Source organism: Microtus ochrogaster, chromosome 18, assembly GCF_000317375.1.
Source record: "Microtus ochrogaster isolate Prairie Vole_2 chromosome 18, MicOch1.0, whole genome shotgun sequence".
Taxonomy (NCBI): Eukaryota; Metazoa; Chordata; class Mammalia; order Rodentia; family Cricetidae; genus Microtus; species Microtus ochrogaster.
This window is the reverse complement of record NC_022020.1, coordinates 63,656,150-63,682,809: the sequence shown is the minus strand read 5'-3', so window position 1 is coordinate 63,682,809 and position 26,660 is coordinate 63,656,150. Positions and strand designations below refer to the sequence as shown.

At 49.2% G+C, this 26,660-nt stretch overlaps 1 protein-coding gene across 3 annotated transcripts in view; it reads left to right on the top strand.

Annotated features, from left to right (window-relative positions):
* The window catches only part of Kcng2 (potassium voltage-gated channel modifier subfamily G member 2), a 66,087-nt gene extending 39,427 nt beyond the window's left edge, over positions 1-26,660 (top strand). For all 3 annotated transcript variants that reach the window (XM_005356307.3, XM_026783655.1, XM_026783654.1), the window contains 2 exons: positions 1,847-2,544; positions 24,806-26,660. In XM_005356307.3, coding sequence (XP_005356364.1) covers positions 1,882-2,544; positions 24,806-25,585 — 1,443 coding nt within the window. In that variant the 5' untranslated portion in view covers positions 1,847-1,881 and the 3' untranslated portion in view covers positions 25,586-26,660. The remainder of the gene's footprint in view (positions 1-1,846; positions 2,545-24,805) is intronic.

Sequence of the window (26,660 nt, the reverse complement as noted above, 5' to 3'; positions counted from 1 at the left end):
GAATGTGGGGTGAGACCCCCGTGCTGAGATCAGGGGTGAATGTGGGGTGAGTTCCCCGTTCTGAGATCAGAGGGTAGATGTGGGGTGAGACCCCCATGCTGAGATGGGGTGGATGTGGGGTGAGTCCCCCGTGCTGAGATCAGGGGTGGATGTGGGGTGAGTCCCCCGTGCTGATATCAGGGGTGGATGTGGGGTGAGTCCCCCGTACTGATATCAGGGGTGGATGTGGGGTGAAACCCCCATGCTGAGGTCAGGGGTGGATGTGGGGTGAGACCCCCGTGCTGAGGTCACGGGTGGATGTGGGGTGAGTTTTCTAAACTGGAGTAGTGTAGTCCAGTTGCTGCAGAAGGTCATTGTTATCAAGATTCAGTCGCCTTCTCTGAAGGTCCTCATGGTCACTGATAGTTTTGGTTAGTCCCAAAGCTCCACAAAAGTTGGCTCTAGAAGTTTTTACCTGTTTTTCATTACCCGAAGGCTGGATTTTGGAGTGCTTTATTGTACAATGCACTTGTCACTATGGTTGGGGCTAAGAAAATTCTTTCCTGGTATGTACGCTGACAATTATCATTTGTCTGGCTGTCACCGTGAGAACAGTGTGGAGGGGTGGTCCCCCAACAGATATCCAGAGTGTCCTCAATGGCAGGTTGCTCCAACCTGAACCAACTTGCTTGTCAGCCCTACTCTTGCTGCTATTGCCACAGCTCTACGAGCCTCTGCTGAACCTCTAGCCTCTCCTTTCCAGCTGTAACCAGTACATTGGAGGAGGTGGGGAGTCTTCTGGGACGAAGAGCAGACTCCTCCGTGCAGTCCAAATCTTGGATGTTAGTAATGTTACCCACCACCACCTTTTTATATAGCATCCTCTAGGAAAAGTGAGCCCAGTGCAGGAAAGAAAAAAAATGTGTATGCCAAACAGTTGGCATAGAAACCTAGAAGGCTCAAAGACCATCTGAAGAAATTTCTATGGGTACCAAACAGTTCCTTTGACTTAGAAATCAAGGCTGGCAGAAAAATCAAGTGCCGTGGGTTTCCGTCCTTCTTGATTGATTGGTGTTTCTCAACCCCAGCTGTGCTGCAAAATTACCTGGAAGCTTTGTTCCAAGCAGAGCAGACCACTGCCATCACAGCGATGTCAAAGCTGCATAAAGCCTAGCAAGGCCTGTAAACGACTGTAAGATATAGGCAGCTTCCTCTGCGACCACCAGTGTCCCGGGACACTCCCCCCCCCCACCCTGGTCCCCTGTGAATAAGCAGGCAGGACCTCTAAGAAAAACTGCCCCGGTTTCTCCTACACAATTATCATATCTTTACATTTTCTTTTCGTTCCTACGTTGTGCTCAGTGTTTCTCATTTGGCTTTAAATGTCTTTTTTATAATTGGTTCCTTTAAATCCGGTCCAGAGCAGTGTACACGCGGCGCATTTGCTGGAATTTCAGAAGCCTGTTTCTAATTTATGGCAAGCCCCACCCCACCTCTATTTTCCTCCTTTGTTGAAGGGCGGGGTAGATGCTCACTTTTTAAATACTGATCAGCTCAGGGCAGACCAGACGTGGGTTTTGAGAGACGTATGCTACCAGATACATAGCACAAACTCTGTTAAGAATCTAGGGTTTCTTGAACCCTTTCCATCTATGACCCCTCCTTGCTTGGGAAGTTTTATATGTTCCTGCCCTCTAGGAGATGAAGTAAGGAGAGTTTGAGGGAATCCCAGTCTGGTTAAGGTGGAGCTTGCAAGTGTGCCAGAGGTGGACCTGGGATAGGGAGGAGCTCCTGGTCCCAGAAACCTGCATCCTTGGCAAGGCCGGCTACTCTGCCCGCAGTTCTAACACTCGGATCCTTCTTACAGGCCCAGTCTCCTGACCGCAGCCGGCATATGGGGCCATGGCCCGGCTCCCGGGGCACCCAGAGGTCCCCGGCCCAGAGCCTGGCAGCACAGGCCGGGGAGGTCGAGGCAGTCGAGCAGCCCGAGCGCGACACGTCATTATCAACGTCGGGGGCTGCCGGGTGCGGCTGGCCTGGGCCGCACTGGCCCGCTGTCCCCTGGCACGCCTCGAGCGCCTGCGAGCCTGCCGCGGCCACGACGAGCTGCTGCGCGTGTGTGACGACTACGACGTGAGCCGCGACGAGTTCTTCTTCGACCGCAGCCCGTGCGCTTTCCGCGCCATCGTGGCGCTGCTGCGCGCCGGCAAGCTGCGGCTGCTGCGGGGCCCGTGCGCCCTGGCCTTCCGCGACGAGCTGGCCTACTGGGGCATCGACGAGGCGCGGCTGGAGCGCTGCTGCCTGCGTCGCCTGCGCCGCCGCGAGGAAGAGGCCGCCGAGGCGAGCTCCGGGCCACCCAGCCGTGGGCCCCCGGGGAGCCCGGTGCGTGCCCTGGGGACCGGGCGGCTGGAGCGAGGCCGACGGCGCCTGCGCGATGTGGTGGAGAACCCGCACTCCGGGCTGGCAGGCAAGCTCTTCGCCTATGTCTCCGTGGCCTTCGTGGCGGTCACAGCCGTTGGCTTGTGTCTGAGCACCATGCCTGACATCCGAGCAGAAGAGGAACGGGTAAGTGTGGGCATGGGCTTCAGGGCAAGGGTGGGACAGAGGGGGAGCCAGAATCATGGAGGAGTGGACAAAAGGCCACATCTGGTGGGGTGTAGCGATTTAAAGGGTGCATGCCGATTTCTAGTTATGGTTGTTCTCTATGCCCCCTGCCCTGGCTGGCTCCACCACATGCCAGGTCAGGAGTGACGGTCCGATGAGGCCCCCAAACTGCATTAAGTTTCAGAACATGGACCCACAGCTTTTATCCTGGGGCCCCTCTCTGCATCTCCAATAACTCAGCAGGTAATACCTACAAAGTCTAGACAAAGTAGAGCTAAAAAATGCCGTATCTTAAGGATCTACAACAGTGGTTCTCAACCCTCTTAGTGCTGTGACCCTTTAATCCTCATGTTGGGGAACCCTATTTTATTTTTATTTCATAACTATACTTTTGCTACGGTTATGAGTCTGATATGTCACCCCTGTGAAAGGGTCGTTCGATTCCCCCAAAGGGGTCGCAACCGGCACATTGAGAACCACTGGAATGGAGGCTAGTCCGGGTCGATTTTGGATATCCCAGGGTTAGAGGCCCTTTATGGAGAAATGAGATTCTGATCCTTTTGAGTGGTCTGTTTCCTGCCCTCTGCTCTCTGTCTTGTCCACCAATCCTAGAGTCCCAGGATGTGAACTGGTCTGTTGTCTGTGGTCAGCCAGTTCTCATGACAGGCCGGAGGAGATACAAAACAAACCACCTTAACAGCCTTTATACTCATTGATCATAGTGGGAAGTTCTGGAAAGAACGGGGAAAGACATTATGTAGCAGACTAGGGTCTGTGTTGGGGGTGTTGGGATTCCTGCAGAAGAGGGCATTCTACATTCGAACTTAGCTGAGTGCTACTCCAAGTCCCTTCCAGCCCTTCTGTAGACACCTCTCTGTCCCCTGAGCAGACACGCCCTCCGTTGCACAGGGCTCTTGGGCTACTCCTTGGAGTCCTGTAGTGTCCCTAGCCATGCCCAGTGTCCACCTAATGGGATAACTCATTCTAAGAAACCAAACTGACCAAGAGCATGGCAGCCCTGACTGCAACTTAAACTTAAAGGTAGAGTTAAGAAAACTGGTTTGGCTTCCTTCGTGATTGGTTGTCCCGAGCCTGACTATCTCAGTCATGTTAAGTAGTCATGAGTTTCTGGTTCTGCTTCTAAGATGATACTGGAGGCATGAAGTTTGGCTCAGGTAACACGTTTGCCTGCTTACACCATGGGGGTGGGGGGTATTCAAAGTGTTGGATTTTACGTGGTAGTAATTCCATATCTTACTCAGGATGAAAGTATTTGTGAAAGATTGGGGAACAGAAGTTAAGTGCCTCAGTGAGTGACGACAGATCTGGGGACCCAAGCCCCGGGTCCTCTAGAAATACTGCTCACCTCCCTGTCCTCCTCCACTGTGCACTTCCAAACATCATCTTCCTAACTCAGTTTCTGTGCCAGGCTTTGCAGGGGGGCAGGGCCCTGACCAGCTCCCAAGTCGTGACATGGAGACTTAGTTTTGAATGCTCAGCCTGGCTTAGGCATCTTTCTGGCTAGCTCTTTTAACTCAAATTAACCTGTTTCTCTTTGCCTGCATTTTGCCTCAGGGTTTCTTACTTCTTTTTCCTTCTGTATTTCTCACCTTCACTGCTTCTCATGTCTACTGGCTGGAGGCTGCCTGACTTTTTGCCCTGGGCATCTCTCTCATTCTCTCCTCCTCCTTCTCCCTCTTGCTCTTCTTCCTTCTCTTTCTGAGTCTCGATTTCTCCTCCTATTTATTCTCTCCCACTTGCAGCCCTGCCTATCCTTTCCCCTGCCTCACTACTGACCATTTGACTTTTTATTAAACCAATCAGGTGCCTTAGGCAGGCAAGGTGAAGCAAATGCAACCCATTTTTGCATAATTAAGCACACGTTCTTACATCGTTAAATAAGTGCAGCGTAAACAAAAGTAACACACCTTTACACAGTTAAAGTAATCGTCCACAGCATAAGCAAATGTAACACATCTTTATGCTGTCAAAATAATAGTCTTCGACAAGTTACAATTACAAAGTGGTGACCTTTGGAAAGAGGCGGCTTGCCAGGCATGTCCACATTGCTACAGTGTGGCCTCTACAGTCTCTTTGGAAAGCTGTTGGCAATAGATGGCTATAAAAAGATGCTTCTCCTGAATCTGTCTTAGAGACCCTAGGATGCTTTGACATCTGCTCTCTGGCATGTTAGTGACAAAATGGACACCAGACAGCTTCCAGTGGTCTGGTTGAAACAAGCTTGGCAAATTCCTTCTCTCCTCTGCCTGGGATGTGGGGAAGCCATGAAATGTCAATAGCTCGTCTGGAAAATTGCTCTCTGCTCAGCATACCCAAATAGCTGCCTATCACCCTCATGGTAAAACCATGGCTTCCATGTGATCAGAATAAGTTCTTTAGCCTGTGGCTTGGGCCCGGATGCTCAGCATACTGGGACAACATGAGCATGAATCTCACTCACTTGCCAGCGCTTTCAGGTTTGCTACTGAGACATTAGTTCCTGTGGAAAGCAGTTGTGGCCCGTTGTGTAAGGTCTACCTGTGAGAGGGTTCTGGGTAGACAGAGCCCACTCAGATTGTGTGGGTTAGGCAATGGGAATCCCTAACTCCCCCTACACCTTGTCCTGTGGTACACCTTAGGAGAGCTTGATCCGGAAGCTGCACAGAATGGCCCTCTGGGGTCTCTAGTGTGCAATGATCAGAGGTGAGGGCTAAGGGTGGAGCACTTAGGAGATGTCTGTCCTCTGCATGCACGAGGTGCCACATAATTGGCGATGGCATGACCATCTCCCAGGAAGAAGAAGCCTTATATCCTGTCAGCTGCTTTGTTTTTAGTAAAGCACACATAAAACTTGCAGTCTTGCAATTCTAGCACACAGCAATGGTGCTACACACGTTCACTGGTGTGTGGCTTTTACTTACCCATCTCCAGAGCTCTCTACCTTCTTAAGAACAACAAAAGTTCTGTCACCAGTCACCAAGTGGGTAGACCTGAGGATATTATACTGAGTGTAAGAGAGTGTCACAACAAACAGCATGGGTGAGGACTGAGGAAAGCTGCATCCCTGGGGCTGCCTGCCTCGATTATGGACAGCCTTGGGAGTTGGGAAGATGATTCAGCAGGTAAGAACACTTAGCTGCTCTTCCAGGGGATCTGAGCTCCAATTCCCAACACTCACATGACAGATCACAACCATCTGTAATGCCCATCCCAGGGGACCAGACATGTTCTGGCCTCTGAAGACACTGTATGCATGTGCTATACACATGTATGGTGCAAGCAAAACACCCATATGCATAAAATAAAAATAAGGGGAAAATTTATAGGTAGCTTGACCAATCAGAGAATCTCCTCTCTCAAGCAATCACCAATCTTATATAACTTTGGGAAGGAATTTAGTGAGTCCTGTAAATTTCAGGAGCTTCTTGGGCCTTGTAAGTAAGCTACTTCCTGAATCTTATTAGCCTGCCTCCCCACTCTAGGAGAGAATGTTTCAATTGGGAGGAGATAGCTACATAATATCAGAGCCCTTAGGGATCCCCAGGACAGTAGTGCTAAAAGAACTTATAGCCAACCCAGGCCCTGACTGTGACTGTCCCCCATTACTGTGGAATCGTTTGGAAGTAGATGACATCTGAGAATGTATGCACAGGGTCCAGAGCTAACCGTGGAAGTGTGCTCTTCTCTGGGGTTGAAGGCACTCTTGTTGGTAGGAAAAGCACAGGGGCAGGATTTGGGCCAGGATGGTACGTTGCAGTTTCTCTTTTGAGCAATTCAAATGTGTGGAGAGATGGTGCAGAGACAATTTTATGCCAACGGAGAGCTGCAAAGTTCCTTCTACGTGGCGGTGGCTGCTGTGTTGCCTGGAGACAGAGCTGAGCGCCTGCCTGGGCCTTGGCGCACAGCGGGGACGAGCTGTCCTTGCCAGCCTGCCTGAGAACAGCCTGTCGCTGTAGAAGGCCCATGGGGTGCCGGGTGCTTTTCAAAAATCCATCATTTCCTTTGGCATTGAGCTGTGTGACTGTGCCAGCCAGTATTTCCTTTTGGTCACATGATTAAATTAAAGCTAGTTTAATGAGCTATGGATTTCATGCCTGGGATCTCAGCTTCGAATTCACTGGGGTTGTTTCTCCACAGCCTGGAAAGCAGGTGACAAAAGTGTCTGCCGCGCAGATATGCTCCAGCAAACACAAAGCCCTACCACCTTCTGGCAGGCTGAGGGCTTAGTGGTCTTTGGGCCAGTTAGAGTTCCCCAGAGAAAGGATGTCCATGCCCATAGGGTTCCATGTGAGGACTCAATGCAGACAGTCTCTGGCTGAGCTGTCCTAGATCTGCAGCTTCTGCAGGAGACCCAGAGGGCCTAGGCAAGACTTAGAGCAGATGAGGTCCTGGCCCCACAGTCACTTAGGACTCTCTATCCTCCCCGCTAGGAGGGAGGCCTTCTATGTCATTCATGATTCCATATGACCAGGCAAGGCCAGTTACAGGGGAGGAACATCTGTCTTGCACCATTTTATCTAGACACCCTCACAGGCACATCTGGAGCTACGTCTGACCAACCTTCAGCCACTCCAGAGTCCATTCAGTACACACAAATTTCCCCATCACCTGAGCTCTGGCTTTCGGCCCATGCCTACCCTGGTGTCTCTAGCTGGAGGTTCTCCAATTCACGGGGACGCCACAAGAGCCTTGCCGGGTGACAAACTGCACTCCTAGCACCGGCTCAGACATACTGTGCCTTTGTGTCCCTGCCTGGGGATCATGTCTAGGGAACCTCCGACTGGTTTCAAGGGATACGAGGTTGGAGGCTGGAGGAGGCTCATCTCCAGGGAGTGGTCGGGAAAGCTTCAGTGCTGGCCTTCCCGTCCACATCGGCATGGAAGTGGCCCTGTTCCATGTGGCACAGAGCTATACTCTGGAGTCTCAACATCAAGGTTCCTTCCATTGTCCCAGCATGGCCAGAAGCATGTTTTATTTTTTTGCACATTCCCCAAGAGGCTCTAAGGCCATCCTTCCCAGCCAACAAGGGCAAAAGAATGTAGGACAGATGGCTTTGAGTGTGACTGGAGCCAGACAGCTGGATCTCTCGAGTGGGGTAGCAAGATGTTTGTAGTGCACTTGGCGCAGGTGGGGATTGTCTTAAGCAGGTAGCTGTGAACCTAAGAAAAGGAAGCCTAATTGCTCTTTGCTGAGAGAAAAGACATAACCCGCCCAGGAGCCTTACCATCACTGACAGTGACAGACTATGGCCCTGCACCTCTGCCTGGGCACCTGTCCTAGGGAATGTCACCAGGTCCTGTCACATTCAGAACCACGGGAGCCTGGGAGGTTAAGGGTAGGGACTTGGCCTTGCCTGAGGTCTGAGGTCGGAGTACTACAGAACCACTGTGTGGTCAAGTCAGTTAGCTCTATACTCCAAGTTCCCTGTCCAACCAGTAGCGTGTTTGATTGGCTTTCCTGCCCGTTTGCAAATCTACCTGTCAGTAAACCAGCAGGGGTGTTACAAAGTGAGTCAGCAAAATGTAGAGCCGCAGTCAGGGATCTGAGCAGGTCTGTTTGCACTTCTCTTCTGGAAAAACTGTGGATTGTTCTTTAAGTTACTGGCACTATGAAGTGGGCATGGTGGGTGGCTTTGTGCCCTGTTCAGGGCAGCCCCCTTCCCTGTCATGGTCAACCCCACTGCTCACAGTCGGGGTAGGAGCCCATGGCCAAGATTGCTGCTCATTTCCATGGGAGGCCCTGTGGGCCCTTTCAAAGGTGTGGGAATAGCGGGGCCTGGTCAGTTTGCTGGACACCGGCTAAAGATAAAGTTAGGGCATTTGTTTTTCTAGGCTTCCTACACAAATTTAGCATAGAAAATTTAGATTTGTGTTTTGGATTTTTGCCTTAGGTTGAAAAAAAAATGTTAAAGATGTATCTAAGAGCCTAGGAGAGAAGCTGCAAGAGCAAACTCCTCCCTTCGTTATCTGCCCAAGGTCTTTCATCTGTCATCGGAAGAGTCAAACTGGACACTGGTTAAATCCTTACACTAATTGCCTTTTCTTTTTTTAAAAATTAATTTCAAGTGTGTGTGTGTGCGTGCGTGCTGCATGTCTGCATGCAAGTGTGTGCACGTGTGTGTGTGTGCTTGTGCACGAGAGAGAGAGAGAGAGAGAGAGAGAGAGAGAGAGAGAGAGAGAGAGAGAGAGAGACTGCATGTAGAAGCCAGAGGTGTTGGATCCCCTGGAGCTGGAGTTGCAGACAGTTATGACCTGCCTGGTGTAGATGCTAGGAACTGAACTGGGGTCTTCTAGAAGAACAGCAAATGCTCTTAACCACCAAGCCACCTCTTCAGCAGCCTCTAAATCCCGATTCTGACTGTTGTGGGACTTTAAACATTTATTTCTCCTCTAGGACCTCCAATCCTCCATCCATCAAATGCAGATTCTTCAGAGATGAGATTCAGTGAGAACTAGGGGACTCGTTATCCTTCTGCCCACAAGGATACAAACATACCTCAAAGGGCAGCGGTAGCACGTCAGAGGGACTTTGTGTGGTATGGAGCCCCAGCCCTTTATAGTGGGCAACGTTGCCGCACCCTATCTGGCTCCAAAAGGTTCTGATAACAAGCAAAGGTTTTTGGTCTGAAGTCACGGCGAAGGTTGTTGGTCTGCAGACACAGTAAAGGTTGTTGGTCTGAAGTCATGGCCAAGGTTGTTGGTCTGCAGACACAGTGAAGGCTGTTGATCTGCAGTCACGGCGAAGGTTGTTGTTCTGCAGACAAGGTGAAGGTTGTTGGTCTGCAGAGACGATGAAGGTTGTTGGTCTGCAGAGACGATGAAGGTTGTTGGTCTGCAGACACGGCAAAAGTTGTTGGTCTGCAGAGACGGCAAATCTAGATGAGGATGGCAGTTCAGGACAACCTCTGCCTCCACTGGTGGCGTGCTCAACTCACAAAGAGCAGCAAGCGGTTCTGCCCCAACGCCCCATTTTTGTTACCTATCTCAGAATGCAGAGGGTATTTTGCCCCACTGTCCTCTACATTGGCCAGTGAGCACAGCTGCCATGCTAAGGACTCATTGGAACTGAGAGGAAATGGAAGAGTTTTTTCCTAGTGTGTATGATTTCATTGCCCCCCAGCATTCCCCGAAATAGGACTGGATTATTTTGACAGATGAGTTGTATTTTTAAGAGAACTCAGTGCACCCGAGTGTAAATTCATCAGGCGCCAGCCACCCAATTTGGAGAACGTATTTGAGAAGTTGGAATTAAGATTTTGACAGCAGCTAAGGCTGAAATGTTGGGGTGTTGCATAAAGGGGAAGCTGTCAAAATTCACCAAGTTAGCCCTGGCCATATTAGGTCATTTAACCAAAACCATTCCCCGTGAGGCACTGTGGAAAACTCTGCTGTGGTTTGGAGTGGGACTCTACAGCAAAGACCCAGGTGAACCTGTGTCCTCTGGGTTCCCTGCCTGCTAGGGAAAGCCTGTCCTTCCCAGAAGCACACTCTAGAAAGCATTTAACCTGGGAGTCAGAGTTTTCTCACTTGAACATGGCTTGGACATCTTGAAAAATAAGCCTGCCACCTCCATGGGAGCATCTGTTATAAACCTAGTATATACAGAGCTTGGAGGAAGCAGCTGAACCTCAGGGCCTGGTACCTAACCTGTCTCCGTTCACTAGTCTCTCTGTTCCCTGTAGCCTAGAGAACATGCAGACTCTCAGAGTGGGTATTATTATTATTATTATTATTATTATTATTATTATTATTATTATTATTACTACTACTACTACTACTACTACTACTACTACTACTACTACTACTACTACTATTGCAGATGAGCATTTGTTTTTATAGACAGTTGTAAAATGCAGAGCCTTCCCGTAACAGAAAGAGAGAAAGAGATTTAACTGAGAGGAACAACCAGGCTGATGGGTTTCTGTTAGCCACCCTCCTCATGACTTCCCTTTCCTGCCAGAATGGTAGCCCGCCCCCAGCCTGGCAGCCAGCTGGGCTGGCAGCACCATGGCCAGAGCCCCCTCTGCACACCCCTGTGTCTATCTGCACAGCATCAGGGGATACGACGTTAAGTGTTCCCTTGTGGCTGCCCTTCCCCAGCTCTTCACGGTTGTAACTGACTCTGGGGTGATTGTTCTTGTCCACAGATGACTTTGAGGGATTTGATCGTGTGGCATGTTGCTGCTGTGACTGGGCCATGTGGCAGCTCCACAGGCTGCTCCTCAGAGGTCAGATCAATGATCTGGGGTCCATTCATCCATATGTCCACTCAGGTTGCTGGACCAAACCAGTGAAGGGGTCCTTCTCCATATTCACCTGTCTCAGACACTATCTCCTAGCTGTTTAAGTCTCTTGATCACTAGGCAATAAGCGTGTTTTTATGTATCTATCTGCTAATTGCTCCTCTGAAAATTGCTGGCTCTTCTTTGCCAGCTGTCCTTAGGTGGTTGTCGGTCCTTGATCCTGTGCACGCTGCAGGGCTTTCCCATAGACCACATGTGTACCTCTGCCTGGGTCTCGCTTGCAATGGACACACCCTCCCCAACTAGCTTCTCCTGTCACTTAGACCCCGACCTCAGCCTGAAGCTCCACCAGCCCAGTGTCCTCCTCCTACTGGGCACCTCCTGGACAGTCCCAGACTGACTGAGCTCAGTGCACACCTACGACAGATATTTGCTTGTGCCTTTTAAAACCAGGTGAGGGCCGACTTGCCCCTGGCCGCTGGTGCCCTCCCACTTAAAATCCTGAGTAAGACGCTCCCGACCTTGCTTGCCTTGGATCTGCATGATTCATGAACCTGACTCAGTGGACATCATGTGCCTGTAACTGCTGGTCAGCGGGCTGAACAAGGAAAACTAGAAGCAACTCCATTAGCCTTAGAGGTCCTAACATTTAGTTTTGTTTTTAATTAGTCCTAATATGGGCCATAAATAAGTTCTTCATTTTAACATGGCATGTTAAATGTTACATATGGATGACTAGATAAAAGTAAACGTTACTTTGTACTCTTGAGACTGGTCGTATGTATACATGATCCAGCATAAGCATTGACCATGCATTAGCAAAGTTACTGCCTCCGATTCCACCAGTTTGGGACAGGTCCTTCTGTTCTTGGGACATACCTTGAGCAGGAAGTGTTTTACCAGTTCCTTTCTGGTTTCTGTTTCTTCTGTCTGTGATTGCATCCCAAAGATTCACCTGTTGACAATGGGCAGGGGCTTCCTCCTCACAGGCTATGGTCACCTTTTGTATGGATTTTGCTGCAAATCCAAGTAGCTAAAAATGTATTCAAAATAAGTGAATTTGTCAAGATGACTGTTTAAAAATAAACAGAAAAAATCAGTCACTTCTCTGCATATCAGAGTATTAAAAAAATAGTGCGAAAACTGTTCTGGTCAATATTAGATTAAAAATGTGAAGTGCCTAGGAGCAGACTTATAAGAAAAACTGTGTCCAAAAGAGAAGCCAACATGAGGCTGGGTGAGGCATAGAAAGAGCCAGTGAGTGTAGCATCTTGTGCTCTTAGATGGGAGACGTGGCTCCCCAAATTGATACATACGCACGATGCTGGCTGTCACAAGCCCAGTGGGTGTTCTTGGAACCTTCCAGGATGTCCTTAGGGACCTAGAGAAATGCATGTGCTCAACTAGCTATGAGCTGTAAAGAATGAGGAAAACGGATGAGCAGGAGGCCTGGTGAGCTTGGTGTCTAACAACTTCCTAGACTTGGAGTTTGTGAACGGTGGTCACACGCTCACTAGTGGCTGTGGCTGAGATTCAGCTGAAGTCAGCTCTGTCCCTGTGGTGTCTCTCACTCATAGGAACCTGGCACATGTTTGGTCTCACTTTCTAGACAGAAAAAGGGGTTCCTGGCTATGCAGAGCACAATCTTTCCCATAGTCTTACTGGGGACACACTTACCTAACACCAGCATTGACACGGGAAGGAAGGCAGGAATCTTGGGGGACATCATCCTAATATTTCCCAGTTCCTATACTTACCAGATACAGGAACATAGTATAAATAAAATTAAACAGTTACATACTTAGTAACAGCTCTTAGAAATACTAGATGCAAAATTAAATATGTTCTCAGTAAGAAACACATTGGAAAGTGCAATAAGTATAATGAAGCAAACATATGCTGAGTAACGATAGCACGCTCACTCTGGCAATTTGGAGAAGATCACACACAGAAACAGGCAAATCTGTGTGGCAACTTAGTGTACGAGGTGAAGCCTTCCCACTTCTATGAGTGGTCATCTGAATAGATGCTTCCTGAAAGGTGTTGTTGTTTGTTTGTTTGTTTGTTTCAAGACAGTTTCTCTGTGTAACAGTCGTGGCTGTCCTGGGTTCTGTAGTCCAGGCTGGCCTTGAACTCAGAGATCGACCTGCCTCTGCCTCCTGAGTGCTGGGATTAAAGTAACACCACCACTAGCCTGAAAGATATTTAAATAAATTCCAAATATGTTAGAGACTATGGGAAAAAAAAAACAAAACCCATGTAATTAGTAAAAGAAAATGTAAGTTAATATACCCAGTCTTGTGGGTGTGGGGGAATCATTTTAGCCTCCACGGGAAAGCCAGAAACCATAAAGGTAATAAAACTACAATGTATGTGACTATAGGCTAATAATATTCATATAGAAGAAACTCAAGTACATTCATAAGGAAAATGATGTCTCAGGGAGGAGGATCCGATGCCTGGGAGCCAGCTATGAAGGTTAGCAATGCCCAGAAAATGTAGCAGATCTCGGTAGTAAACAGGATAGCACCTCCCCTTCAGTAATGGAGAATGTCTTCCTTTAGGATTGACAGAGACGCCAATATTTGTGCACACTGGTATGTGTGAGTCTTTAGAAATGGGCCTTTTACAAACAGTGAATGAATGCAGAAGAGGGGGATTTCACAGCTGAGCCTATCCAGAGGAGGAAAGAGTGAGTCTCCAGTAGGAAGACCACTTCTGGGACTGGGGGAATCTGCCTAGTTCAGTCTTCGAGTGTTGGCCTAGCATGTGGAAAGCCTTGGATTTAATAAGAATAAATAAATAATAAAAACAGAAAACCTATTTCTGGGAGCTCTGCCTAAGAAGCCATGGGCTTTGTATGCTTAGGATGTCCCTGGTGCATTGTTTGTAGTCGGTAAAAAATTTAATGAGAGAGAGAGAGAGAGAGAGAGAGAGAGATATTTCTAGTAATTGTAGTTAATTGATTCAAACCAACCCACCTGCTTCAAAGTGCTCACTGGGCTGAGCCAGGCCCAGAGCAGCAAGCCCACCCTAGTCCCCAAACAGAGCTGCAGTTGTGGGGCATGGCCTTCAGGAAACTGCTAAAATTAACAGCTCAGTGAAGAACAGTGGCTGTGCATTTTGTGCCGTTGTTAAACCAGACGGTAATCTAATCCACGACCTGGGACTCTCTGCGCCCTGTCTGTCTGTAGCCTGCTGATTCTGTCTGTCCATCTATCTGGAACCTTGGTGAATGGCTCAAAGCTGGGGAACAGCAGGCTTGCCACTCCTAGGGGTACAGCAGAGCCCCCAGCTGCAGAAAGCACACGGACAGGCTTAGTGTGCCTGTTCATGATGCTGGAAATCCCCAACCTCAGGTGCTTGCCTAATCTCTCAGAAGAAACCAGCAATATTTGCGGCAAGGGCCCTTGAAGGATTTGTTTATGTAGCATAACACAAACTAGTTAACAGTGTTGTCAGGAGGGAGGACTGACAGCCTGCCTCGTGCAGCACGGACTGTTCGAAATGAGCCACTCAATATTTCTGCTTAAATGACTGCCGTGATATTTTGAAACAAGAGCTTCTCCTGAGTAGATTTTCCTCTGCTACTTTCCTGCTTGCTTCACCAAATCTGACTACGAGAGCTCTGTTCCAGAGATAATTAAGAAGAATAAACCTCAAATGAGTTCAAAGTCAAATCTAGAGTCGGTGAAATGAGCTAACAAGCGCCTTGTTCCAGCTCTTCTGAGACAGAAGGTATAATCAGCATGGTCATTAACAAGAATGTGTTCGGCTGTGGTCTCAGCCTGCATCGTGTCCGCCCGTGGACAGCACCAAGTTAAGACTGCTGACTGCAGGAGGCTGGGTGGTCCTGCAGACTATTCTACCTTGTTACCTAAAGCAGATGGTTGGACTGATGAAGTGCTGGGAGGAAGTCCAGGCGGTGTGCAAGCTGGAGTCAGAGGTACATGGAAGAATTTAGTCACGCACCAAGGAAGACACAGACTTACGGTACATCTGTCTTCCTTTGCTCCCTCCTGCCTCCTCGTCCGCTGGCTGTGTTTAATTTGCAGAGAGTGAGATGCACAGTTAGAAGATAGCTCCTTGGCAAGCTGCTGCCACTCATTCTTAGTCACACGAGACAAAAGCAGGGACAAAAGTGAGCCTGCGTGGGCCAGCACGTTAGTGTAGCTCAGTGGCACACCTGCCCCATGGCTGATTGACGTTCCACCGCCACCGAACTGACCCCATCTTTTCCTTTCACTGGAAAGTGAGCGAGACCAGCGCCAACATGAGCCCCAGGTCGATAGGCCTTGCTCTCTGGAGCACTTGTTTTCCAAAGTGTGCCTGCCCTGTTTACAAGTTGTGAGCCAGCCCGGACTTCTTTCCTCTGCTACCAGGATGGGTACAGTCGTCACGTTCTTTTCTGATTGCTACGCTGGGCACATAGTTGCTCAGGTGTGGTATGTGTGGGCCACGCGCTTGAGTTTTGTTTATTAATGCGAATACTGCAATTCAACGGCGGAGGCAAAAGCTGGGGCCCTGGTGGGCGTCGTCAGCATTCTGAGAGAGAATTGTTTCCTACTCTGCATTCCACAAGCAAAATGAGTCACCGTGTCAAGACAGAAGAAAGACATTTCTAGATGGGCAAAATCTAAAAGAAATCTACCCCCCCACACCTCACACACACACAACTGTTCTTTAAACTGCTGGAGGGTGTGCTTCAACAAAATGGCCAGTGGGGGAAACATCTTGTGTAGGAAACAGGAATCCAGAGCTGGAAGGAGAGGCCGGAGGTCCAGGCAGGTGCTCTCTCCTGGGAAAAAAAAAAAAAAAATAAATAAGACCAGTCACAATGCCACATTCCTGTAACCCTACTATTTAGGGTACTGTAAAAGGAGGAGGGAAAATTCAAGTCTAGCCTTAGTCACTTAATTGAGACCCTATCACAAAAATAAAGGATTAGGAATGTATCTATCTCAGTGTCCAGTGCAAAGGTTCAATCCCCAGTACCATGCAGGAAGAGGATAAGGGAGGAAAGGGGGAGGGAGGAAAGGAGGAGGGAGGAAAGGAGGAGGGAGGAAAGGAGGAGGGAGGAAAGGAGGAGGGAGGAAAGGGGAGGAAGGAGAGGGAAGGAAAGAACGAAACAGAGCACCTGCCGGCTGAGGTGCTGGCGCATTTACAAAAAATGCACCAGGACTTAAAGAAAGCCAAGCAGTGTTAGAATAAAGTCATAAAACATCACATCTTATGAGAGAAAAAGTAGACCATTGCCTGCCTTAGCCGGTTCAGTCTTCTGGGTAATTCCCAGTCTTTACAGGGACAGGTGAACATGAAGGATGGAGTGCTCGCCCCCTCTCTCCTTCCCAGGCTATGATCTGCTAGATACTCTCCTTTGAGCATTAAAGCAAGAAATTGGAGAGCCTGTGATCCAAGAGCCGAGAAATCCACAGAAAGTCTGTAGAACAAGTGACTGGGTCAGGACAAGCCCCGGACTCCATAGATAAAACCCAGCTGTACAACCACAACCTAGCAATGAACACATAGAAACTGTTTTTTTGAAGTACTATTCAGCACTGCACTGAACATCAACAGACCTGGCAGGGAGCTAGGAGCCTGTTGAGGTGTGTGTGGGTTTTCTATGTGCCCAAAGTTACAAAACAGACAGGTTAATACACATACCGATAATTCTGACACTTGATAGGTAATGGCAGGAAGGCTAAGAGTTCTAGACCAGCCTGGGATTTGTGAGATTCTGTCAAGAGATAGGTAGGTAGGTAGGTAGGTAGGTAGGTAGGTAGGTAGATAGATAGATAGATAGATAGATAGATAGATAGATAGATAGATAGATAGATAGATAGACAGACAGATAAAAGTATATCACCAAAGTGGTCAGAGTACTTTGGGAGATCAGGTGCTATGGGACTCACCCCAGCTGAGTGCTAGGGTCTGTAAACCCACATTCAAACCTGTTTAGGTTTTTGGTTTTTTTTTTTTTTTGTTTCTTTTTTGCAAATATCAGCAAGCTGATTCATAAAATATTTGTGGGAAAATAGAAGAGCCATTTTTTGTTTGTTTGTTTGTTCTGAGCTTAGCCTTTAATGGCTGAGCCATCTCCAGCCCGAGAGAAGCAGTTTTTTTTAAGGACTGAAGAGTCATACCTTTTAACTTCAGGATTTACTATAAAGCCGCAGTTAGACTCCGTGACACTGTGAGCGGTAAGACCTGCAGTCAGCACAGACCGCAGACAGGCAAACAAAAGGTCAACTGGATTTTTGGTTTTTATTTGTATGCGTATGGGTGTTTTGCCTGTGTCTGAGTCATGTGCTTGTGGTGCCCGGGAAGGCCAGAAGAGGGCATCAGAGCCCCTGGGATTGGAGTTACAAATGGTTGTGAACTGGTATATGTACACTAGGAACTGAACCTTGGTCCTCTGGAAGAGCCCTAAGCCATTTAACCACTGGACCATCTCTCCAGCCTCTTGCCTTATATTTTATTTTATTTTTAAATAAGCTCAAAACGGACCATAGCTATAAACATGAAATGTAAAATATAGAACTTCTACAGTACAACCCAAGAGGCAGTCTTTGCTTGTCTGGATTGGAGCTTTCAGATCCTGTATCAAAAGCCTTTCTACAGAAGGAAAATTGGTAAATTGCATTTCATTCAAGTTAAACACTTTGCCCGTGAAAGATTGCTAAGGGAATGAAAAGGCAGCGCTTGGGCTGGGGGAAATGTTTGCAAATCACAGATCTGACAAAAGACTTGCAATTAGACCATATAACGAGCCTATGCAAACTCAGCTGTAAGAAAGCCCATCTTAAAAGGAACAAAAGATTTCAGCAGAGAAGACATACAAACGACAACACCCGAGAAGTGGCTGGGCTCCGCCAGCTACCAGGGCTATACAAACTAAACGATTTGTGAGCTCACACACTGTGTAAGGGCAGAGAGAGGGAGAGAGAATGAGCAGGTGTGTAGTGGACTGTGACTGGAAACCGCAATCGGGAACAAGTGCTCACGAGGCTGCAGAGCACTGGAGTTCCCGGCCCTCCATGGAGAGGCAGGGGCATGGCTGTAGTGGTGTGCTCTAATCCTGACATGATCTGATCCGGCCATCTACCCGAGGGACTCACCCAAAAGAAAAGCAAATGCCCCCGGAGACTGACTCATTACCGACCTCGCCAGCTTTATTTGCAAATGCGCATTCACATGTGGGCGGTGGATATACACATGCACCATCATATAAAGGGATCAGTCAATTTACCTGGAGCAGGCAGGGTCAGCACGCCCTGAGAAATCTGTATTGGGTGGGACCTTATGAACCGTCCTCCTGGGAGACGCCTTGGTGTACCATTTCAGTTCACAGAATTGCACTCTGACGTGTGGGGTTCTCCTTATGCAGAAGACTCTGGACCCCTTTCTAATGTTCCTTAAGGGTCTCGTCCTCAAAGGAAATGTCCAAATCAAAGTGGACAGTGTTTGACCATGTTTGAAATTTACCTGAGCAGAGTTTTCGCCGTTGTATATTTTGTCTGGCATTCTAGACCTCAGCTGGACGACCCAGACTCTAAAACCTTAGCCTCAGGCCCAGCTGACCCATGTGTAATAGAGAATGGGTAAACTAAAGGAACAACAGCTCAGAAATGTCTAATGCACAAGGAATGTGTCTGTCCTGTGACGCTACATCTCACATCCAGCAACCCTAGAGAACCCCTAGTGTGTGAACCCGGGACATTCCCAGCAGGTTTGGTTTTGTAAGTGGTTGAGGTTTGGGGAGGGGGTTGTTTCTGTTTTTGGTAGTTGTGGATGATTCTTAGCAAACTGCACCAAACCCGAATTCAGCTCCAAGTTTCTTACCTACAGAGGGAAATGGGGCCTGAGTAGACATTGGCCTCCCGTGTTCTCATGGGTGTCCAGTCTCTGACTTGCCACTGAGCCGCTTCCCTGGGAGGCAGCTGACCTTGGTTTCCTAAGCCATAAGTAACTAAGAAACTGTCGTAGAAAAAGGCCCACACACTGGGTTTTAATCCTATTGCACATACTGGCTTTGTGGGAGCCTAGGCTGTTAGGATGTTCACCTTACTAGACCTGGAAGGAGGTGGGAGGTCCTTGGACTCCCCACAGGGCATGGAACCTTGTTTGCTCTTAGGGCTGATGAGAGAGGGGGAGTTGATTGGGGGAGGAGGAGGGATATGGGAGGCAGTGGCGGGGAAGAGACAGAAATCTTTAATAAATAAATAATGATAAAAAGAAAAAAAAGAGTTAATAAGAAGCCTCAGATACTAGGCCAATCAGTTAATAAAAAAGAAAAAAAGAAAAAGGCCCACAGTGTATTTTCTGGGAGAGGGAGTTTATCATGGGACCAAATAGTCAAACACAGTTAGTGCTTCCAGAGTCCGAGCAGACAAGCCAGGCAGAGGAAAGAAGAGGAAATAGTCATTGCTATATGGCCCACACATTGATCGCACTGGCTAGCCCCTGGTTTGCCCAGGAGAGGCAGGTGTTGTGAGAGTTCTACTGTACCAAGCTGCAACTGGGGGAAGCCCCACCCCCAGCTGAGTCTCTGAGTGAGGACCAGGTGTGACCTGTTTGGCTGGAGCTGCATCCAGATGGCCACCAAAGTCTCATCTCTTTTCACCCCAAGCCTGTCTCCTGCACACAAGCCCCCGAGTCTGACCATTGCTTCTTCCTGCTCCTCTTTGTGGAAAAGAAACTCCTCCTAGTCCCCCAAGAACACCCTTCTGTTCCCCAGCACCCTATTCCTAGTCTTTCAGAGCCCCTTGCCCCCCCAGACTCCCTCCTGTTTCCCATGATCCTTTTCCTGATCCCCCCGATTATCTCCTGTCCCCCAGGACCCACATTCTGGTTCCCCAACATTACCACATGCTCCAAGGCCTCTCTAGTCCCTCAGGATCCTCACAGCTCTTCAAAGTCCCCTTTCCTGGTCCCCTGAGAGTCTCTTCCTGGTGTACAAATGAATAGGCCCTAGAATTAGACACATCTATGCTCACCCTTCCAGATGTGGCCATCTATTCCTACCAGAGCAAACAGCTTTCCGTCACTTTCAGATTCATCTTCAGCGAGAAACTTCTGGCCTTCTCAGCCTAGGACCTGGCTTCTTTGTGCAGAGCTCTGTCCTGGTCTCCCCGGAAAGGAGCTAGCCTTGAAGGGAAGAAGAGGGTTCTAGAGATAGATCAAGGGTAGGACTGTAGCCTAGTGGCCACTGTTGGTCCAGAAAAAGAGGAATCTAGAATCTGGGACTTCCTGTATTGCTATATTTGCTTCATGGAAGCTGGACACGGCTGCAGCTCCTGGGTAGTCTGGAGTGTGGCAAGTGCTGGTCACAGAGCTACCCGTGCTGCCTCCGCCTGGACACTGCGTGTGTGCTGCTCCAGGGACTCTTGACTGTGGTGGGGACTCCTTCCAACCCTCAGGCCTTCCCATCTTAACACTGCACAGGGACATTACAGCTTGGAGAACAATCAGAGCTCCAATGAGGAAAAGTACTTGCAGATGTCAAATAAAGTTTCACGGGGAAGCTCTCCAGGGGCAATCGAGGATGAGTGCATCCTATTCCTGACCTGCTTTTGGCCAAGTAGGGTGGATACGTCATATCATGATGAATCAGGCTCTGCCTTCTGGGTTGAAAGTTCCAGAAACTGCTCCCTTACACTCACCTCGGGCTTGAAGATACCACCATCCTTGGCTCTACCCGGTAATTTCTAGCCAGGGAGGTTGCGCTGGGTCCCTGGGTGGCTGCATCTGGGTCTTTCTCCCATACCCTCCCATACAGGCCAATAGTGGGTATGTTCTGGGCCCTGGTACTCCCTGTTTTGTGATTCTCAACCCACCAGGGGTCACAGGGTTTCTTTGTTCCCACTCTGTGACAGCAGCCATGCCCTTAGGGTAATGTCTGTGAGGCCAAACTGCCCAATTCAGATTCCATGTGTGGGACCTGGTCACAGCTACCCAAGCAACACAGGGATGGGGACACTGAGACAAAGATGGACAGGAGACCTCTGTAAACATCCACTGTCCTTTCTGAAATAGGTATCGGAGTTTCCTTCACCAAGGCTGAGGCTAGACTCTCTCTTGTCCTATATGTCTGGAAGTAGGGACTTTAGCAGCAGGCAGCAGTGGCTAAGACTGTGCTTTCCCCAGCCTGAGTGCAGCCTCCACTGCTCTCCACATTAGCAGGAATGAGAGCCGAGGGATGGCCTCTCCAGTCACACAGCAGGATGCAGGCCAATGCAGGTTAATCTGGAGGTCAAGATGAGGGTCCCAGCAGCCCATGACTGCAGGAGTGGACAAGGCAAAGGACTCTGCACGCAGTACCCTTAGACACAGATGGCCAGTTACATGCGACTAGCTGGGATTTGCAGAATTGAGCAGAGAAATTTGGATGCTGGCTCTCTGCATTCCTTTCAGACTAGTGATCGTTCAGAGCCCCACCCTGCATACACAAGATGGCCTGCACATCTCTGGGTGTCCCACCCACACATGGCCCACTGTGCACAGGTGTCATTGCTGTCTGTACACCTACGAGTCATTGCTGGTGACCACTGAAGCCTCAGACCCTTCTGAGTGCAGGTTTCACTCGAGACAGAAGGCTGCAGGCCTTACCACTCTGTCCACTGGACCTCAGACACCAGATGCTCACACGGACCCAGAGGCTGCTTGTAGGGATTGAAACCAAGAGGCTACGTGGGGCAAGCATCACCGTGGATATTTCCCCCATAGCGGAGGTGACCTGGTGACAGATTCCACTGCACAGAATCTAATACTCTGAGCCGGGATGGCCTGTGGGCTGAAGGTGGCTGTGGTAGGGTGAGAAACGATCGGGTAAAATATGGCAGCCTTGAGGCTGTGTGGCCCGCTAGGTCTTCCCCATTTCCCAGCAAGATAACCATCTTCTAGGCTGTTTGATGAATGCAGTTCTAAGGCCCAGGTTGTATCTAACAGTGAGATGTCAACCCAACCTCTGCCTGTACCCATTTGCTTATTTTCTGTAGCCCAGCTAGCCACATACACTGAGGTTTGCCTAGAGATTATTTCTAGTAAAAATATTGAGGTACAATTCACATACTGTATATTTAACACATTTGAAGCATCTTCTAGTCCATGGTTTTCAGAAGTAGTTCCATGACCATAAATGAAGCCCTGTGTCCCCCAAACCCCGTATCTCCCAAACCCCTTGTCCCCCTAACCATGCCTCCTCAACCCCACCCCCTGGCGGCCACTAGTCCACTTTCCTATAGACTTCCTTAACTTGAACTTTTAATACGAATGAACCATCGATTATGTCTTTTGTTCCTGGCTTCTCTCGCATCACATTTCCAGGGTCCACTTACACTGGTGTCCGTTGATGATTCAGAATAGTTCATCATACGAACAGACGTTTTCTTTTATCTTCATTCATAGATGTAGGCAGAAGTTTCTGTCCCACAAGCCACTCCCAAGTAACTGATGCAGAGACTTAATTGTAAATGCTCGGCCCATAGTTCAGGCTTGTTACTAGCTAACTCATATTTAAATTGACCCATATTTCTATCTATGCTTTGCCATGTGGCCATGGCTTGTTACCTCATTTTCTACATGTCCTGCCTTCTCTTCATCTCCTGGCGTCTGTCCCACTCTGCCTTTCTTCTTCCCATCACTCTCAGTTTGGCTCCTGCCTAACTTTATCCTGTTCAGCTATTGGTCAATCAGTGTCTTTATTAAACCAACCACAGCGACAAATCTTCACGGTGTACAAAAGGATTACTCCACAGCCCAGAGAATCACATTTGGGCTATTTTGCCTCCTGGTGTAAAGTCCTGTATGAGTTCTCTGGAGATATGCTTTCTCCAGAGGAGACCCACACATGGAACTGTGGAGTCTGATGGTAACTGCTCATCAGAGGAACTGCCGGAATGTTCTCCAGAGTGACTGGACTAGTCTGTACTCCATCGGCAGTGTTCCAGTTCCTCCATGTTCTCACTGACCTGTTACCAGCAAACTCTTTCTTACTGTGTGGACTGTCCTTCAGAACTCATGGCACCAAATGTGTGTGTGTGTGTGTGTGTGTGTGTGTGAGAGAGAGAGAGAGAGAGAGAGAGAGAGAGAGAGAGAGAGAGAGAGAGAGAGAGAGAGAGAGTCTGTATGTAAGTGTGTGTGTGCTACGTGTATATCTTCTTTCATGGTATTGTGAATAAGATTTAAAATTTTTCATTTTCTGGTTATTTGTTGAAAGTTTGTATAGATAAAGTTGACTTTTGTATATTTATCTCATATCCTTCAATGTTACTGAATTAATGTTTCAGCCTTACTGTGTTCATTTACTTTAGTGGATTCTATGGGCTTTTCTATACACAAAGTCATGTCATTTCTTCCTTTCCAAACTGGATTTATTTATTTTTATTTTTAACTCATTTATGTCTGACTGTCCTAGCTTGAATCTTCAGAACTCCTTTGCTCGGAGTACTAAGGGCAGACCTGATTATCTGGTCTTACTTGGAAGGGGTGAGGGGGTGAGATACGGTTTCTCTGTGTTGCCCTGGCTGACTTCGAACAGAGATCTGCCTGCCTCTGCCTCCCGAGTGCTGGGATTAGAGGTGTGTGCCACTATCACCTGGCTCTACTCTTGCTTTTTAATGATGCTATTATTACAAATTATATTAATCAGTTTCAGGTAGTAAGTCAACCTTGTTTCCTTAGCAAAAATCTTTCTCCATCGTATTTTTTTTCTTATTACATGTATCTATTTATGGGGGGGAGGGGTTGGCATGTGTGTGCCATGACCCACAGGTGAAGGTTCACTTGCAGAAACTGGTTCTCTCCTTCTACCATATGGGTCTTAGGAATTAAATTCATGTCATCAATCTTGGTGGCAAACCAAGCATTTGCCTGCTGAGCCACCTCAAAGGCCCTCCTCCCATCATGCTTTCTAAGTCCTCTATCCGCTGCGGGGTTCTGTTTGTTATCACGTCAAGCTTTCATTGTTCTTCTCATTTTTGTTTCTGAGATGGTCTCATGTAGCCTACTCTGGCCTCAAGATCGATATATAGTTGAGGATGGCCTTGAACTCCTGATCCTCCTGCTTCTTCTTCCCAAGTGTTGAGGTTAGAGCTGGGCACCATCATGCCTGGTCTTGTTTACAGTTATGTTTCTGTAGTTTTCTTAAGATCACAGTGTCTGGGTTTTGTGCCAAGGTCAACAGAATGAACTCGGCAGTGTTTCCTCCACTCTTGTCATGGATGGTAAAGACTTGGTGTTTAACACTTGGAACGCTGGAGAACGCTGTGTACAGGCGCCGGGACCCCTGATTTCCGTGTGGGCAGACTGCTAGATTAATCTAGCAGCCTCTGTCTGTCTCCAGGCTTGTTCTAGGTGTGTCCAGATCCTCTTTTCTTCCCACACTCCTTTTTTGCTTCGCCATTTTAGAATTCGCCCATTGCATCTAAATCACCCACCTCGCAGACACATTCTTCACAGTGTATCCTCTGTCCCTTTCCTCCTTGGTGGCGGTAGCGGTGTCCCACCCTGCATTTCCTATTCTAGTTGTATGAAATGTGTCGATTTCGATCTTTTCAAGAATCGACTTCTCAGCGCTGCCCTCTGTTTTGGTGCTCCCGTTCTAATTTCTATCACCTCTTTCGGTACACTGGGATTCCTTTTCCTCTCCTTTGCCCAGTTGTTCAAAAGTGGAACGTTAGGTTATTCATGCCAAAGCTCTTTTTGTAGACATCTCACCGATCAAATCAGAAGTGCTCAGAGGTCAGCGGTTCCAGGTTTTAACTACCTTTCCAGTTTCCCGGACTCACCCTGCTCATTCCCCACGTACGGAAATGATGTCAATTAAATCTTCAAAAGAGCCGGGGGGGGGGGGTCAGTCAAATTCTGTATTTCCCACTCCCACATGTCGCTGGCACGGGGTCTGTGTGACATCCCGCGTCCCTGACTGACTTCCTTGTAGCCACCTCCTGTCCGCCAACCGGGTGTCCCTCTCCTCCACAGGGCGAGTGCTCCTCGAAGTGCCGCAACCTGTTTGTGTTGGAGACGGTGTGCGTGGCCTGGTTCTCCTTCGAGTTCCTGCTGCGCTCTCTGCAGGCCGAAAGCAAGTGCGCCTTCCTGCGGACTCCGCTTGCCATCATCGACATCCTGGCCATCCTGCCCTTCTACGTGTCGCTGCTCGCGGGGCTGGCTGCAGGGCCCACGGGCAGCAAGATGCTGGAGCGCGCGGGGCTGGTGCTGCGGCTGCTGCGGGCGCTGCGCGTACTCTACGTGATGCGCCTGGCGCGCCACTCGCTGGGACTGCGCTCGCTGGGCCTCACCGTGCGCCGCTGCGCGCGCGAGTTCGGACTGCTGCTGCTCTTCCTCTGCGTGGCCATGGCGCTCTTCGCGCCGCTCGTGCACCTGGCCGAGCGCGAGCTGGGCGCTCGCCGCGACTTCTCCAGCGTCCCCGCCAGCTACTGGTGGGCCGTCATCTCCATGACCACCGTGGGCTATGGAGACATGGTACCGCGCAGCCTTCCCGGCCAGGTGGTGGCGCTGAGCAGCATCCTCAGCGGCATTCTGCTCATGGCCTTCCCGGTCACCTCCATCTTCCACACCTTCTCGCGCTCCTACTCGGAGCTTAAGGAGCAGCAACAGCGCGCGGCCAGCCCTGAGCCAGTCCTGCGTGAGGACAGCACACGCGACGACAGCACGCGTTCGGCCAGCGCCACCGAGGACAATTCACAGGACCCCGAGAGCGCAGGCACAGCAGGGAGCTCACCAAGCCGGAGGGGACCCTGAACAGAGTGCTCTGCTTAAGAGCTTGGGAGGGAGGGGGGTCCAAAGCCTCGGAAGACACCAAAGGTCTGCTGACCCAGGAGTCTCAAACTTGGTCTGGCATGTTGTTGCAGCCGGCCTGGCACCCCAAGCAACCCCGAGCTTCGCGTAGCCTGGAGGATATAGCAGCCTGGTCTTTCTCTGCTTTTTATTTAACCTCCAGTTTTAAATTTTCTATGGCTAATTAAAAATAATTGAGTCCCAGAAAATCCAAGCCTGAAGCAAATGCCAGACACTCTAACTTTTGCCCCCTCCCTGCCCGCTCCTAATCTAGGGCAGCCCCCCTCCCAACAGAGGGTGACATCTACCTTGTGACCCTCAGTGGGCACTATCCCATGTAAAGGACACCCCACACGGCCCATGTCCCCATCACCTGCCAAATGATGGGGCAGAGGTTTGACGAGGTACTTAGCCCCCAGTTCTGCCTAACTGCTCTTTTGCAGAGATAGAAATCTCAGCGCTGTTCCTCAACATCTCAATCAGGTGATCAGGTTGCTCACGGTTTGCAGCATGGCCTTTTAACCCTTTCCCTGCCGTCCCAGCTAGCCTGTGGGAAGGCTATCTGTCTCCAGGGCATGTTTGGAATGTTTCCCTCAAGTGAGAGCAAAAACCCGGGTGACAGGTCTAGTGGGGTACAGGGGCAGTTCGAGGAGATGGTGAGGACACCCCTAGGAGGCTCTTACTGGGACACTGATAGACCAAGGGAAGCATGGCCTTTCTCTGCTCCGTAGAGGTGAGGAAAATGGAACTTGCTTTGCTCTTTCCAACAAGCCCACACTTGCCTGTAATCACACTTGGGAAGCGGAGGCAGGAGGATCAGACGTTCACCAACATTCCCCACCCGCACCACACACGCTCCACACCTGAGACAGACCTCCTCCATCAGGAGGGAAGATCCTGTCTTCAGGCCGTCATCACTGCCTACTGCATAGTAAGTAGCTTCCAGCAAGGCCCCTACATGAGCTCAGTACAGGCCCGTTTGGGGCCCTTGTACTTGGCAAGAATCTACTGCAACCAAATAAAAAGTTGCTCGCCCTTC